This window comes from Sodiomyces alkalinus, assembly GCF_003711515.1.
Source record: "Sodiomyces alkalinus F11 unplaced genomic scaffold SODALscaffold_5, whole genome shotgun sequence".
Classification (NCBI taxonomy): domain Eukaryota; kingdom Fungi; phylum Ascomycota; class Sordariomycetes; order Glomerellales; family Plectosphaerellaceae; genus Sodiomyces; species Sodiomyces alkalinus.
The window spans coordinates 244,100-257,352 of NW_021167083.1; the positions used below are offsets into that span (position 1 = coordinate 244,100).

General features: G+C 57.6%; 6 protein-coding genes and 1 non-coding gene across 7 annotated transcripts; 5 read left to right on the forward strand and 2 right to left on the reverse strand.

Moving 5' to 3' along the window:
- The first annotated feature begins 158 nt into the window (after positions 1-158).
- SODALDRAFT_332978 (isotrichodermin C-15 hydroxylase) lies at positions 159-2,367 on the forward strand. The gene is made up of 3 exons (XM_028611845.1): positions 159-500; positions 596-1,195; positions 1,280-2,367. The coding sequence occupies exons 1-3, from the start codon at positions 435-437 to the stop codon at positions 2,189-2,191; spliced, it is 1,578 nt and encodes a 525-aa protein (XP_028466215.1). The 5' UTR covers positions 159-434; the 3' UTR covers positions 2,192-2,367.
- A 164-nt stretch (positions 2,368-2,531) lies between these two features.
- On the forward strand, positions 2,532-2,635 carry SODALDRAFT_t113. The gene has a single exon. It is a non-coding gene; the product is annotated as a tRNA-Arg (tRNA).
- Positions 2,636-2,982: 347 nt separating this feature from the next.
- SODALDRAFT_162005 (hypothetical protein) lies at positions 2,983-5,493 on the forward strand. Its single transcript, XM_028606945.1, has 4 exons — positions 2,983-3,325; positions 3,391-3,492; positions 3,588-3,787; positions 3,875-5,493. The coding sequence occupies exons 1-4, from the start codon at positions 3,280-3,282 to the stop codon at positions 5,387-5,389; spliced, it is 1,863 nt and encodes a 620-aa protein (XP_028466216.1). The 5' UTR covers positions 2,983-3,279; the 3' UTR covers positions 5,390-5,493.
- A 60-nt stretch (positions 5,494-5,553) lies between these two features.
- SODALDRAFT_332980 (ribosomal protein S1) lies at positions 5,554-6,736 on the reverse strand. Its single transcript, XM_028611846.1, has 5 exons — positions 6,665-6,736; positions 6,522-6,569; positions 6,299-6,388; positions 6,172-6,219; positions 5,554-6,092 (listed from the first exon to the last, which is right to left on the reverse strand). Exons 1-5 carry the CDS (start codon positions 6,677-6,679, stop codon positions 5,946-5,948), a joined length of 348 nt encoding a protein of 115 aa, XP_028466217.1. The 5' UTR covers positions 6,680-6,736; the 3' UTR covers positions 5,554-5,945.
- Positions 6,737-7,076: 340 nt separating this feature from the next.
- On the forward strand, positions 7,077-9,686 carry SODALDRAFT_311108 (hypothetical protein). The gene is made up of 2 exons (XM_028609158.1): positions 7,077-8,583; positions 8,673-9,686. The coding sequence occupies exons 1-2, from the start codon at positions 7,370-7,372 to the stop codon at positions 9,553-9,555; spliced, it is 2,097 nt and encodes a 698-aa protein (XP_028466218.1). The 5' UTR covers positions 7,077-7,369; the 3' UTR covers positions 9,556-9,686.
- Positions 9,687-10,367: 681 nt separating this feature from the next.
- Positions 10,368-12,147, forward strand: SODALDRAFT_332981 (hypothetical protein). Its single transcript, XM_028611847.1, has one exon. The coding sequence runs from the start codon at positions 10,527-10,529 to the stop codon at positions 11,931-11,933; it is 1,407 nt and encodes a 468-aa protein (XP_028466219.1). The 5' UTR covers positions 10,368-10,526; the 3' UTR covers positions 11,934-12,147.
- A 181-nt stretch (positions 12,148-12,328) lies between these two features.
- SODALDRAFT_339829 (40S ribosomal protein S27a) lies at positions 12,329-12,854 on the reverse strand (the record flags this gene model as incomplete). The annotated part of the gene is made up of 2 exons (XM_028612887.1): positions 12,329-12,415; positions 12,480-12,854. 2 exons carry the CDS (start codon positions 12,852-12,854, stop codon positions 12,329-12,331), a joined length of 462 nt encoding a protein of 153 aa, XP_028466220.1.
- Positions 12,855-13,253: the final 399 nt, after the last annotated feature.

A 13,253-nucleotide genomic window follows, 5' to 3' on the forward strand; every position in this document is an offset into this window, starting at 1 on the left:
TAGCGGGATGATGTAGTGTGGTGCAGTGATGTCTTGGGAGGGCTGAGGTTTCGTGTCTTGGGGGTACAGAGGGGAAAGGTTTATTTACTTCGTGCAGATAAGCCGACTTGACCGACTTGATTCTTAATACCTCCTGCTCCCCAAGTGAATCCCTTCCTCGTATTTGTCCCCCCCCCCCTCCTTAGCTTACATTTCTTTCCCTCTTCCTCCCGTAACCGCCGTGGCTTATGATTCAGAAGTTTAATTCCAACGACATTGTTGGCTGAGTTCGTTCACAAATCCAATCTAGTCACTAAGGTTTAACGAAGTGATTATACCGACTCACCGAGTCTTCACGAGATTAAGTTTTGACGCGGGCTTGCTGAGCCGAAGGAGAGAGGGCGACGAAAAGCAACAAAAAAAGCCTGCCTGAGCCGTGAGAAGAGGTAGCCGACATGGAGATGCATACAAGTCATATTTGGATCTGGCTGGCAGTGGCCGGCGTGGCAGCAGTGTTCTATGTGAGCATTCTCGCATCTTCCCTGCTTCCGAGACATACAGCCCGGGAAGGTAAGATTACATACAATATGAATTGGCCATCTAACCGAATATCCAGACGACGACCCTCATCGTATACCGCGTCTTTTTCCACCCCCTAGCCAAATACCCCGGCCCCTTCCTAGCCAAGATCACCAACGCCTACCAGCTCTACCATGCGTGGAAAGGCGACCGTCACCTGGAGTTCTGGCGCCTGCACGAGCGGTACGGCCGGGTGGTGCGCTTCGGCCCCAACAGCGTCTCCTTCAACTCGGCCCAGGCGCTCAAGGACATCTACGGCTTCCGCACCAACGTCCGCAAGGCCGAGTTCTACGACGCCTTCGTCCACCCGGCCCCCAACACCCACAACGCCCGCGACAAGGACATCCACGCCCGCAAGCGCCGCGTCATCGCCCACGGCTTCTCCGACAGCGCCATCCGTGAGATGGAGCGTTACGTGCTCAACAACGTCCGTACCTTCACGGCCCAGATCGGGGAGGGTGCCGCCCCCGAGAGGAAGGGTTGGTCGGTGCCCAAGAACATGACGGATTGGTGCAACTACCTCGCCATGGACATCCTGGGTGATTTGTGTTTCGGCAAGGCGTTCCACATGCTGGAGGCCCCGGATAACCGCTTTGCTTTGGATCTCATTGCCGCCGCCACCAAACGACATCTGATTGTGAGTTTCCAGTGTCCTTGAACGGAAGAAAAATCAATAGAAAAAAAAAGAGAGCGGGGAAGAACGGAAACTGACTGCTTCTAGTGCGGCACCATGCCCATCGTCGACAAGCTCAAGCTCGACAAGCTCCTATTCCCCAACATCGCCGCCGGACGAGCCAGGTACATGGTATACAGCAAAGGCCAACTGACAGAGCGCACCAAGCTGGGCGAGGAAACAGACCGGCGCGACTTCTTCTACTACCTCCTCAAGGCGCGCGACCCGGAGACGGGCCAAGGCTTCACGACGCCCGAGCTCTGGGGCGAGTCGAACCTCTTCATCATCGCCGGCTCCGACACCACGTCGACGGCCATGGCCGCCACGCTCTTCTACCTGACGCGCCACCCGGAGGCCCTGGCCAAGGCCACGGCCGAGGTCCGCGCCAAGTTTAGCGACGCAGAGGAGATCCGCCAGGGCGCCGCCCTCAGCGGCTGCACCTACCTCCGCGCCTGCATCGACGAGGCCATGCGCATGTCCCCTTCCGTCGGCGGCCTGCTCCCGCGCGAGGTCCTCCCCGGCGGCGCCACCATCGATGGCGAATTCATCCCCGCCGGTGTGGTTGTTGGGGTTCCGCACTACACTATCCACCATAACCCTGCTTACTACCGCGCGCCGTTCCAGTACGAGCCCGAGCGGTGGATTGCGGGGGCGGGCGAGAAGAAGACCGGATTTGTGGCTACCGAGGACGACGTGGCGCATGGTCAGTCGGCTTTCTGCCCCTTCTCCATCGGTCCCCGCGGATGCATCGGTAAGGGCCTCGCTTACGTCGAGATGTCTATTACGATTGCCCGGACGCTGTATTTGTACGACCTCCGTCGCGCGGTTGGGATTCCCGATCCTGGCGAGGGCCGCGTTGATGCGGAATGGGGACGGCATCGCGTGGGGGAGTTCCAGTTGACGGATACCTTTACCAGCATGAAAGACGGTGCCATGGTGGAGTTTAGGAGGAGGGAGTAGGTTTCACACTGCTGCGCTGCGAGGGGTAATCGAGGTTAGAATGGCAGGAAAGTCTTGTGTTTGGTTCCTGGGCGCATCTTTAGCTGGTTCTTTCGGGTTACCCTTACGACTCCCAGTTGTTTGTATACAAATCATAAGGATAGTGAATAAAAAAGAAGAAAAGTAATCCAGCTGCTGTTCATACAAGTGTCTGAAAGACCCTGACTTGGACGATCATTTCAGAGCCTTCTTTGGCTTGTGCCTCGAGAAAGACAGCGGGGGAAAGTTCAGCGTTTTATCCGCCCACTTTGCTCGTTAGCGTACGTTGATATGTTGCGCTATGTGAGAAGTAAACAAATCGGGCCGGCTGGCTCAATCGGTAGAGCGTCTGACTACGAATCATGATTTCCAGCAAATCATGAATAGTCCATCAGGAGGCTGCAGGTTCGAGTCCTGCGTCGGTCATTCATTTTTTGCTGTTTTCATGCTTTCTTTTTTGCTTTTCTTATTTTACAATGGATTTTTTGGTTCCCAATGACTGGTTCAAAGCCACTGGATAATGTGCATGGCGTATGATTGTATGGAAATAGTAGAAGCGAGAATCCTTTCCCCTAACCGTAGTCTATAGAAACATTTAATCATCTTAGCGATCTTAATTAAGGGATAGAAGGCCAGAGGGTGCAATCCCGAAATGTACCTACTCAACACACACTGTATACACACTGTGTCCATCTCCTGTGTGGAGGTACTTGGTGGGCCGTTGTCCTTAGCGGCAAGGCTGAAATGACAGTCTTTGTGCATGCACTTGAAAGGCTGAATTTCTGCCCATGCTGAATCAAAGACGCGACTGACACCTCTTACCACTAACAAAGCCCTTGCCCACCCCTTGAACGTCTCACCTCGAATCACGGCCCAGCATTTTGCAGTGGCATAACAGAACTCTGCTTAAGACTACCGCACTTAACCGCTTCGGTCGACCCGGGTGACCCCTCGGGATGCAGACGACCTGCAGGTGACCTCGACTCTCACCCCTCCATACTACTCAGCACCGAATAATCTCCTGCCTGCCCGCCCACTTACCACCCTACCGGTAGGCTGCGGCCGTCGCCATGGTAGTCTGTAAGTTCTGGGAGGCAGGAAACTGCAGATATGGACGTACGTTGCTCCCACTGGGCTCGAAACAGCTCGCCCTTTGACTGACAATTCCGGAATGCTGTCAGAGAACTGCCGCTTCGAACATCCGAACCGTAACCAGCCGGGTAGCCGATTCGCGGCTTTTGGAGCCACCAGCGGAGGAGCCTTTGGGGGATCTAGCAGCAATGGTTTGTCTTTGACCTCGTGCACCGACTGCATACACCACGACCCGAATTCGTCCTTTCCTTCATTCTTGAACAAGTCAGAACCTGATGCGGCGCAGCTCCACCACAATACATCGTCTCGAAGGAGGGCATACAGAAAGACCTGACTAGCGAGTTGCCGCAATGGATACTGTCCTCGTACGCGGGTGGGCGCGACACCCCCGAGCAGCTCTTTGGCGGGGCCATACGCGAGCAGAGCTTCGAGGAAATGAGGCTTCATCATGTGCTCGCCGAAGCTGCCGGCAACCCCCAACAAGCGGTATGACATGAACGTTATTCTTTGGTGCCACCTGGGTTGGGACTTGGGTCGGAAAAGGAACGAGGGTTACTGACACGCCGGGGACAGATCGCTCAAGCTCAGCAGCTCTGGCAGCAAGCCCAGCAGCAGATCCAGACGACGCTCGGCAACCTTGATGGTGCCGTGCAGTTCATCCGTGCGGCCGAGAACAAGCACCCTAACCGAATCGACATTTGCAAGCAGAAATCTCCGTCGGGGGGGACAGCCGGAGTGTTTACTAAAGGCAAAACCCAGACGTCTGCCTTTGCGCAACCCAATCCCTTCCAGTCCGGCCCTGCCTCCGGTTCGCCCGCCGCCAATCCTTTCTCTACCAACGCGCAGTCTTCATCTTCTTTTGGCGCCGGCGCGGCCACGACCAGCCCCTTCGGCCAACCGTCCACCGCTCCCAGCGCGTTCGGTCAGCCGTCCACCACAGCGAGCGGGTTCGGCCAGCCGAGCGCCTTGGGTCAGAAACCCAATCCGTTCGGTGCGCCGGCCTTTGGACAGCCGTCTCAGCCCACTTCAGCGTTTGCGAAACCGGCCGAGACCTCGCCCTTTGCGACGGCACCACCACCATCATCATCATCATCCCAAAGCAAGCCCGCATTCGGCCAGCCCGGGTTCGGCCAACCGGCATTCGGTCAATCAGGGTTTGGCAAGCCCGCCCAGGGCACTTCTCCCTTTGGTCAAGCTCAGACTGGCCAGACAGCGGCGACCGGTGGCTCGGCGTTTGGACAGCCCTCGGCGCTAGGCTCGCAGCCCAAGGGCTTCGGCGCCCCTGCCTTCGGCCAGCCCGCGCAACCTGCGCAGCCAAGCGCGTTCGGCCAGGCCGGCGCGTTGGGCCAGAAACCGAATCCGTTCGCGGGCGGCTCGACCGGACCGAGCCCCTTTGCGGCCGCGGGCACTACCGCCGGCACCAGCACGACGAGCCCGTTCGGACAAGCCGCCCAGAAACCGTCTCCTTTCGGGGTGGCGCCCGCGCAACCATCCGCGGCGGCGGCGAACCCTTTTGCCGCGGCAACGCAACCCGCTCCCGGCACCGCCAATCCTTTCGCGTCGCAAACCAACACCGCGACTCAGCCTGTACAGCCCAACCCCTTCCAGCAGGCCACCCAAGCGCCTTCCCCCTTCGGCCAGCGGCCCGGTGGCGCAGCGGCGGGGGCGGCGGCACCGAATCCGTTTAGCAGCAGCAATGCTCCCGCAGCAGCAGCAGCAGCAGCAGCAGCAACAGCATCGTCTGGAGGAGGCGGCAGTAACAACCCCTACCCCCCCGGGAGCGCGAAGAAGCACCCGGACGTGTCCGCGTACGCTAGCAAGAACATGGCGGGCCAGCTGGCGCAGTGGAAGGGCAAGCCGGTGACGTACAGGGACGGGGTGCCGGGGCTCCGGGAGTTCGACGGGACGTGGAGGCGGATCTGGTTCCCCGACGGCCCGCCGGCGTATTACAGGGATACGGAGCTGCCGGTGGAGGCGTATGATGAGAAGTCCAGGGCGCAGTGGAGGGCGTTTGAGCAGACGGGCAGGTTTGAGGGGGGGATGCCGGAGCTGCCTCCTACGAGGGAGGTTTGCTTGTGGGACTTTTAGGATCTGTCGAAAAAAAGGGTCGATTGCATGCGGAGATGGGGAAGAGGCGAGAATACCAACCACATTTGGGAAAAGGTGGCGGGGAAAGCAGAGCTGAGTTGGTCGGATTTGTTCGGCCAATGTATAATAAATAATGTTTTGGTATGGTGAAGATGTACCATCCTTGGCAGTGGGTGTATTTGTCTTGACGTCCTCCCTCCAGCTTGGATGTTCTACTTGGCCCTCGTGACATTTCGCATTGTTCACTTTTGCAGTTTGACAGTACACCACGACGAAATCACGAAAGCGAAGAACGAGAAAAGAAGAATACGACGACAGCTCTCTAATTCGCATTGGCTTCGGCCAAACTATTTCAGTAGTCGAGCCTTCTTCCCAACAGAGGGCCAACCATATCCCGGGAGACCACAACTGGGACGAAAGAGTCCCTCCCCCTTCTCCCGCAGTATTCGTGACGGAAAAGAAAGGCAACAGTCCATCGTCCATCGTCCTCGTCCATCGCCCATGGCTATAATCCCCGCGAGAGGGGAGTCTAAAGAGAGACCACCGAGCTGGGCTTTTACGCCGCAATGGTAACCTCGACCTCGACGCCGGCCTCGATGTTAACGATGATCTGCTTGACGACTTCGGTGGGGGCGTTGAGGTCGATGAGGCGCTTGTGGATGCGCATCTCGAAGGTGTCCCAGGTCTTGGAACCCTCACCGCACTGTTTTGTCTTGTTAGTGGGGTGTTTGGCGGTGACGACAGGGGGTAACCTCAAGGAGGGGGAATGGGGACGGACGTACAGGAGTCTTGCGGGTGGTGATCTTCAGGGTCTTGGTGGGCAGACGGACCTGCAAGATGATTTTCGTTAGTAATTTAGTTATTGTGAGGAAGGAGGCAGGCAAGGAAAAGGAGAGGAAGAGGACGTACGGGACCCTTGACGCGGAGGTCCTTGGACTTGGCACGGTCGATGAGCTCGGTGCAGACCTTCTCGAGGGAGCCGACCTTGCGGGAGGAGAGCTATGTGCTGGGTTAGCTTCAATTCGTCTCGAGGATGGTTTCGGTTCGTGCTGGTCGCTGGTCGCTGGTCGAATTGACGATTGGAAGGCGAAGCGTAGAACGTCGTCTGGTGCGCTGGTCGGTGTCAACTCACAGTGATACGGATGCGGTGGCTCTTGGGAGCCTCGGCGAACTCCTTATCCTGCGACAGGGTCAGCTTTGCTTGGACAATGGGTGGGCTTCCTCCCGTCTGTCTGTCGTCGTCGTCGTCGTCGTCGCGTCTTGGGGGTCATTCACCTTCTGGTAAGACATGATGCCGGTTGAGAAGTGGTTGGCTTCTTTGGACGAAATGGATAGATTGGTTCAGAGATGCTGACCCTTCACGACTCGAACGGTGGACGTTACGGCAAAGTGATGAAAGGCCTGTTGAATCGTCGGTTGTTTGATCAAGTCGTAAAATCCAAGTGGCATTGTCGCGAACTTTTTTTGCCTTTCTTTTCGTGGGGTAGGGCTTTCGGTGTGTTTAGGTAAGCAGAAGCGCTGCTGTATGTGGTTAGTGCGGGGTGGGCACCTTTGCAGGCACACACCATGGCGTGAATTCTTGGCTCCCAAGGGAGTACCTACCTTATGTACCGTACCCTGTACCGTTACCTAAGGTAGGTAAGGTAATTATAGCGACATCTCACTCATGGTGATTCATCCGGCGAACAAAGACGAGACCTTCGAAGGAAAGAGAAACCGAGAAGAGATAAAACAAAAACCACTTCATCTCCCTGGGCATTATATCTACTCGGAATGTTCTTCGACTTGCTCCAGAGATTTTCCAACTTTGCGTGAGAAGTGGCGTGGCGCTGAAAAGGAGGGAAAAGCACGAACGAACAGACGACGGAAAGAAAAGCTTCCACTCTCACACCGTTTATATCATACGCAGTAAAACTCGATTTACGACAAATCATACGTGAAGCACAACAACTTACTCAAGACATCCATCATACCCTACCCATGGCCCCTTCTCTCTCTCTTTCTCAACTCCCTCCGTTCGCCCCCTTCCCGCCCTCGTCCGTTCGATCCCAGCTTGCCCAAAATGACTGGGACGACCTCCTCGACAGCTGCGTCACCCTATCACGAGCTTACCTCTCATTAACCGAAACCCAGGACCTTACAAGAGCCGAATCTGTCTCTGCCTTCCTGATTTCCCTGGTCTCCGAAATAGCCGAGAAGGGGCCCTCTCAAACTCTGGGCTTCTCACAAACGGCAAGGGCCTTGTTACACTGGACATCGCTGCTCCTGGGGAGATGTCTCGAATCACCCAAGACACCACCACCAGAGCTCACACGATGGCAAGTCCTCGCAGACGCAGCCAGGGTCTACACCAAAACCCGCCTCTTCGGCCCGCTTGCCGCCCTTTTCGCGACACACCCTTCATTACTCGAGAAGAGCCTCTCGCCACTGAAGAAGTCTCTGATCATGCAGCTTGACGCGGGAATCAAGACCGATTTGAGTGCATTGGAACGCACCCTTGCTCGCCTAAACTACCTCCTCCATGCATCACCAGATGCCGCAGCCTTCTTCCTTGCAGGTAGTGATTTTTTCGACGGTCTGATCACTTGTTACCGGATCACAAATCCGCCTCTCAGGAAGGTCCTCGTTGCTACGGCATACTTGTGTCTCGTCGGGCTCACCGAGGACGGCCCCCTGACGGACGGAGGCAAGGGAAAGGGAAAAGAGAAGAAGCCCCGATGGGGTATGCTCACAGACTCCCTTTTCGACCTGGCTACGGCTGCCGAGTCCCACCGCGTCGGACCTCTGAACCCCAACGACTCCCTCGTGCCGGACCTCGTGAGCGTCACGCCCTTGCTGGCCGTCGTCTCGAAGCGGGCCGAGGAGGCCGGCGCGATGACGCCCACGCTTAGAGCAAGAGTGGAGGCGCTTCAGAAATTCAAGAAGCTCGGCGTCGGTGTTTCGCGGCCAAGGGCAAAAAGGAGGGCCCGGCCGAGGGCTGTCGACAAGGGGAAGGGCCGCGACGACGGGGCCGAGATGCATGTGCATCGCATGAGCCAGATCGCGCTCGTTCAGGACCTTTTCCCCGACTTGGGATCGGCGTTTGTGGCGAAACTGCTGGATGCGTCTGAAGATGACCCGGAGGTGGTGATCGCGAAACTACTGGAAGATGCCCTGCCGCCTCATCTCGCCAATGCCGACCGCGGGGAGCAACTGTAAGTCCACTTCCTTCATTCACTCTGCACTCTGATGTCCGCACCTCGGGAGTACTCCCATGCTGACTTGTTTTTCCCTCCCACTCTAGTGCGCCTTCATCTGGACCCGGCACACAGCCATTCCACCACGACATGGCGCCACGGCCCACGCCGCCACCACGACCACGACCAACAGCCACCCACGCTCTACCGGCACGCCGCAACGTCTTCGACGACGACGACCTCGCCGAAGACATGTCCAACCTGCACTTCGGCAAGCGCAACCCCGAAAAGACAGCCGACGACGTGCTAGCCGACCGCTCCACCGCGCCGAAGACAGCCGCCATCCTCTCCGCCCTCGCGGCCTTCGACTCGGACGACGACGAGCGGGACGACACCTACGACGCCGACGACGTGGGCGGCGCCGTCGACACGGCGGCCGGCGAAGACGACGCCCTCGCGGCGGAGGAGGCCGAGGGCAGGGCGCACGAAGATGCGCTGTTCGGGGCGTGGCAGGCCGACGCGAAGCTGTTCGACCGGGACGCCGCCACGAGGAGGAGCGCCGGGAGGGCGAGGCTCAGGGAGGAGACGGGGATGACGGACGAGGCGATTGAAGGGTGGGCTGTCATGCTGGGGCGGAATCCGCGGTTGAGGCGGAAGTTGGAGAGTAGGTTTACCTTGTTCCGGGGGGAGCAGACGGAGTTGGCGAGCACGGCGTGGCGCGCGAGGGCGGAGGGCGAGGAGGAGGAGGAGGGCGAGGGCGAGGGCGGTGCCTCTTCTTCATCGATGCGAGGCGGACGGGGACCGGGACGTGGCAGGGGGAGAGGGAGGGGGAGGGGAGGTAGGGGTGGAGGGGACGTGGCTGGACCTGCGGGGGACAAGGACACGCAGTTGGCGCGGAGGAGGAAGGAGGCCAATAAGGGGTCGAGGGCGAATCATAACCAGCGGGATCAGAGGGCGAGGAAGATGGCGAGGGGTGGGTTTGTTGGTTAGTGGCGACGTGCTGTTCGTGACCCCCGGGGGTTGTTTGTTCATGGTATCATAGACATGGACAGTTGATGTCGGATGCAGAGGCATTAGAAGAGATGCAAGCGAATATCAAACCGACTCCTATGAGTAGGACTATTTATTGTCTGAATTTCGGACTGACAAGATTGAGAACCTCTGAAAAAGGGGACCCTGTCACGACTCACAACTTTGTACAACCTCAGCTACAGGGGTAATGGTCTTACACTGTTGGCGCCTACAAGGCCCCTCTTGATTCGACGCCTCAAACAAGCACTTTTCCATTCATCATGGCCGTCCAGGATATGCCAGGACGATGAGATGAGCATCCATCACCTCGAGGAAATAATCCGTGGATGGAGTAGTGAGCGTGTCTTAATTATTGTGCATCCGCTGGAACAGGGCACGTCTATCCATCTCAACCTGTCTCGAGCACTTGGAAGTTGGCTGGACCAACCAGGAATAGAGGGGGAACGGTCGAGGGGGGGGGGGATTGCCGTGAAGACGATTTTTGACTTCTTATAAGTGTAATGAATAGAAGTAATTGAATGAGGATTGAGGAGTTTGCAAGATTAAGCACCACTAAGGTACCTATGGCCGATGTACTTTGTACGTACCTGTATAAATGCTTGTATAATGCCTTAAGGTACCTAGGTACCTTACCTTACGTGAATTGACTGCACGGTATTACTCCTATTACTCTGTGTTGGGCTTGCGAGTAAATTGACGTCTCCTTGTATAAGGTATGGTATTGAATTATATACAGATACCCCGTACGCAAGTCAACGTCTCCCTTATCCGCAGTCTTATCCTCTCCCTCCTCTCCCTCCTCTTCCTCCTCACTTTCTCCCCACATTGAATAACCCCTCCATTAAACGTCCATTCGTTTTCAGGCTTATCCATAGGCCTCCCTGATAACTACGTAATCTCACGATTATCTCAGGCTCATCGTCCCATTCATGCCTAGTACGCGCCCAGCACTCACATTAATTGCTTCAGCCGCCGCCTTCTTCGCCGCCATCTACCTCCTCCACACATACACCAAGGCCTTTAGCGAGGGCCCTCGACTCCCGTCCTTCCGCCAGCCCAACACCTCGTCAACTCTCACAGACACAGACACAGACACCATGGGTGGCGGTCCAGGCCAAGGCTTCCGCTCGGTCGCCTACTTCGTCAACTGGGCCATCTACGCCCGAAAGCACCGCCCCCAAGACCTCCCCGTCGAACACCTCACCCACATCCTCTACGCCTTCGCCAACGTCCGCCCCGACTCGGGCGACGTCTACCTGACCGACACCTGGGCCGACACCGACAACCACTGGGAGGGCGACTCCTGGAACGACCCCGGCACCAACCTCTACGGCTGCCTCAAGCAGCTCAACCTCCTCAAGAAGCGCAACCGCAACCTCAAAGTGCTCCTCTCCGTCGGCGGCTGGACCTACTCCTCCAACTTTAAGGTCCCCGCCTCCACCCCGGCCGGCCGCGACGCCTTCGCCCGCTCCTGCGTCCAGCTCGTCAAGGATCTCGGCTTCGACGGCATTGACATTGACTGGGAGTACCCCCAAAATGACGCCGAAGCCGCCGACCTCGTCCTCCTCCTCTCCGCCGTCCGCTCCGCCCTGGACGCCTACGCCGCCGCCGCCGCCCTCCCGGCAGGGAACCAGGCCCAGGCCCAGGCCCAGACCCCCTACTTCGAGCTCACCGTCGCCAGCCCCGCCGGCCCGCAAAACTACAACCGCATGCGCCTCGCCGAGATGGACCGCCTCCTCGACTTCTGGAACCTCATGGCCTACGACTACGCCGGCTCCTGGGACGCCCTGGCCGGCCACCAGGCCAACGTGCGGCCCTGCGCCCGCAGCCCCGCCTCCACGCCCTTCAGCACCGTGCGCGCCCTGGACGACTACGTCGCCGCCGGCGTGCACCCGTCCAAGATCGTCCTCGGCATGCCGCTCTACGGCCGCGCCTTCGAGAACACCGACGGGCCCGGCACGTCGTACAGCGGCACGGGGGAAGGGTCGTGGGAGCGCGGCGTGTGGGATTACAAGGTGCTCCCGCGGGACGGCGCTGAGGAGGTCCATGACCATGACTTTGGCGCGAGTTGGTCGTATGATGCCGCTCGTCGGGTTATGGTCAGCTATGACACCGTGCCTATGGCGAGGGCCAAGGCTGCCCTCGCGGCGGAGAAGGGCCTCGGGGGTGCCATGTGGTGGGAGAGCAGCGCTGATAAGCCTGCTGGCCAGGGGAGCCTGATCGAGAATGTGGTTGACGTGTTGGGTGGTCCCAAGGCCCTGATGCGCCAACCCAATTGCATCGTGTACCCCGAGACGAAGTACGATAATCTCAGGAAAGGCTTTCCTGACGAATAGACCAGACTACCTATACATATACTTGTCTGGGGATATAGAGATATAGACACGTATAGTAGACGATTGGAAAATCTACACGGCGTAGAGAATTGCACATCACAAACAGCGAGATTCTTCATAGAGCATCCCGAATGTTCCAAGAGCATTGTCATTGCCAGCCTCTGATGGGGGGTGTTGTGATCGTTATGCTACATCAACGCCAGAAAATTTCCCGCGGCCATCCTTCCTTAGCCGACTGAATGCCATAAAAAAATAAACCCGGGTTCGCCCTTCCGACTCGGATATGAGAAAAAGCCCAATTGATCACTGCGAGGTCCACCCCGCCCCGTCAGAACGTGGTCGTCGTTCATCGCTCTAAAGAGGATGCAAAAAAAAGTCGATTTTTTTGCTTTTGGTTACTTCTGGTCGAAGACGTAGGTGAGGTGGCAGCGGCCGCAGTATTGCCTGTCCTGCATGGCAGCCATGAAGACACCAGCGCCGCACTATCCAATGTTAGTTTTTTTTTGCGTGGGAGAGAAGGGACCAGAAAGAAAGGGGAAAACAAACCTCCGGAGAGGGGCACTCGCGGCGCAGACGCTCAATCTTGCCGTCCGAGTCGACCTTGTAGTACTTGAGGACGGCCAACTTGACCTTCTTGCGCTTGTGCTTGATCTTCTTGGGGGTGGTGTAGACCTTCTTCTTGCGCTTCTTGGCGCCACCACGCAGGCGGAGCACGAGGTGGAGGGTCGACTCCTTCTGGATGTTGTAGTCGGAGAGCGTGCGGCCGTCCTCGAGCTGCTTGCCGGCGAAGATGAGACGCTGTTGGTCGGGCGGGATGCCCTCCTTGTCCTGGATCTTGGACTTGACGTTGTCGATGGTGTCGGAAGACTCCACCTCGAGGGTGATCGTCTTCCCCGTGAGGGTCTTCACGAAGATCTGCATGATTGCCTACTTGAGGAGGTCAGACGGGACGTAAACTCATGGATTGCGCGCGCCATTGCGAGCCGGGGGGGGGGGGGAAAGGATTCGGCAGGGACGAGGCCAGAGACTCATATCCTCCCAGCTGATCCGATTGGAATACTCGCTGGACAGGACGAACTGAACCTCGCCCCGCGCCTAACCACCACCATCACATCATGAACCATGGATTCCTCGTGGATGCGCCGACGCTGACGGTTCGCACCACACGAACCGCGAGAGAAGGCGAAATCAAGTAGAAAAAGGTATCATGACGGTGATAGAAACAAAATGCTCGCAATGGCGTAGAAATGCATCATCTTCAAGACATACCTCGACAATATAATTATTGCCTTCCTAAGCAATCTTTCAGATGGTGCGGAC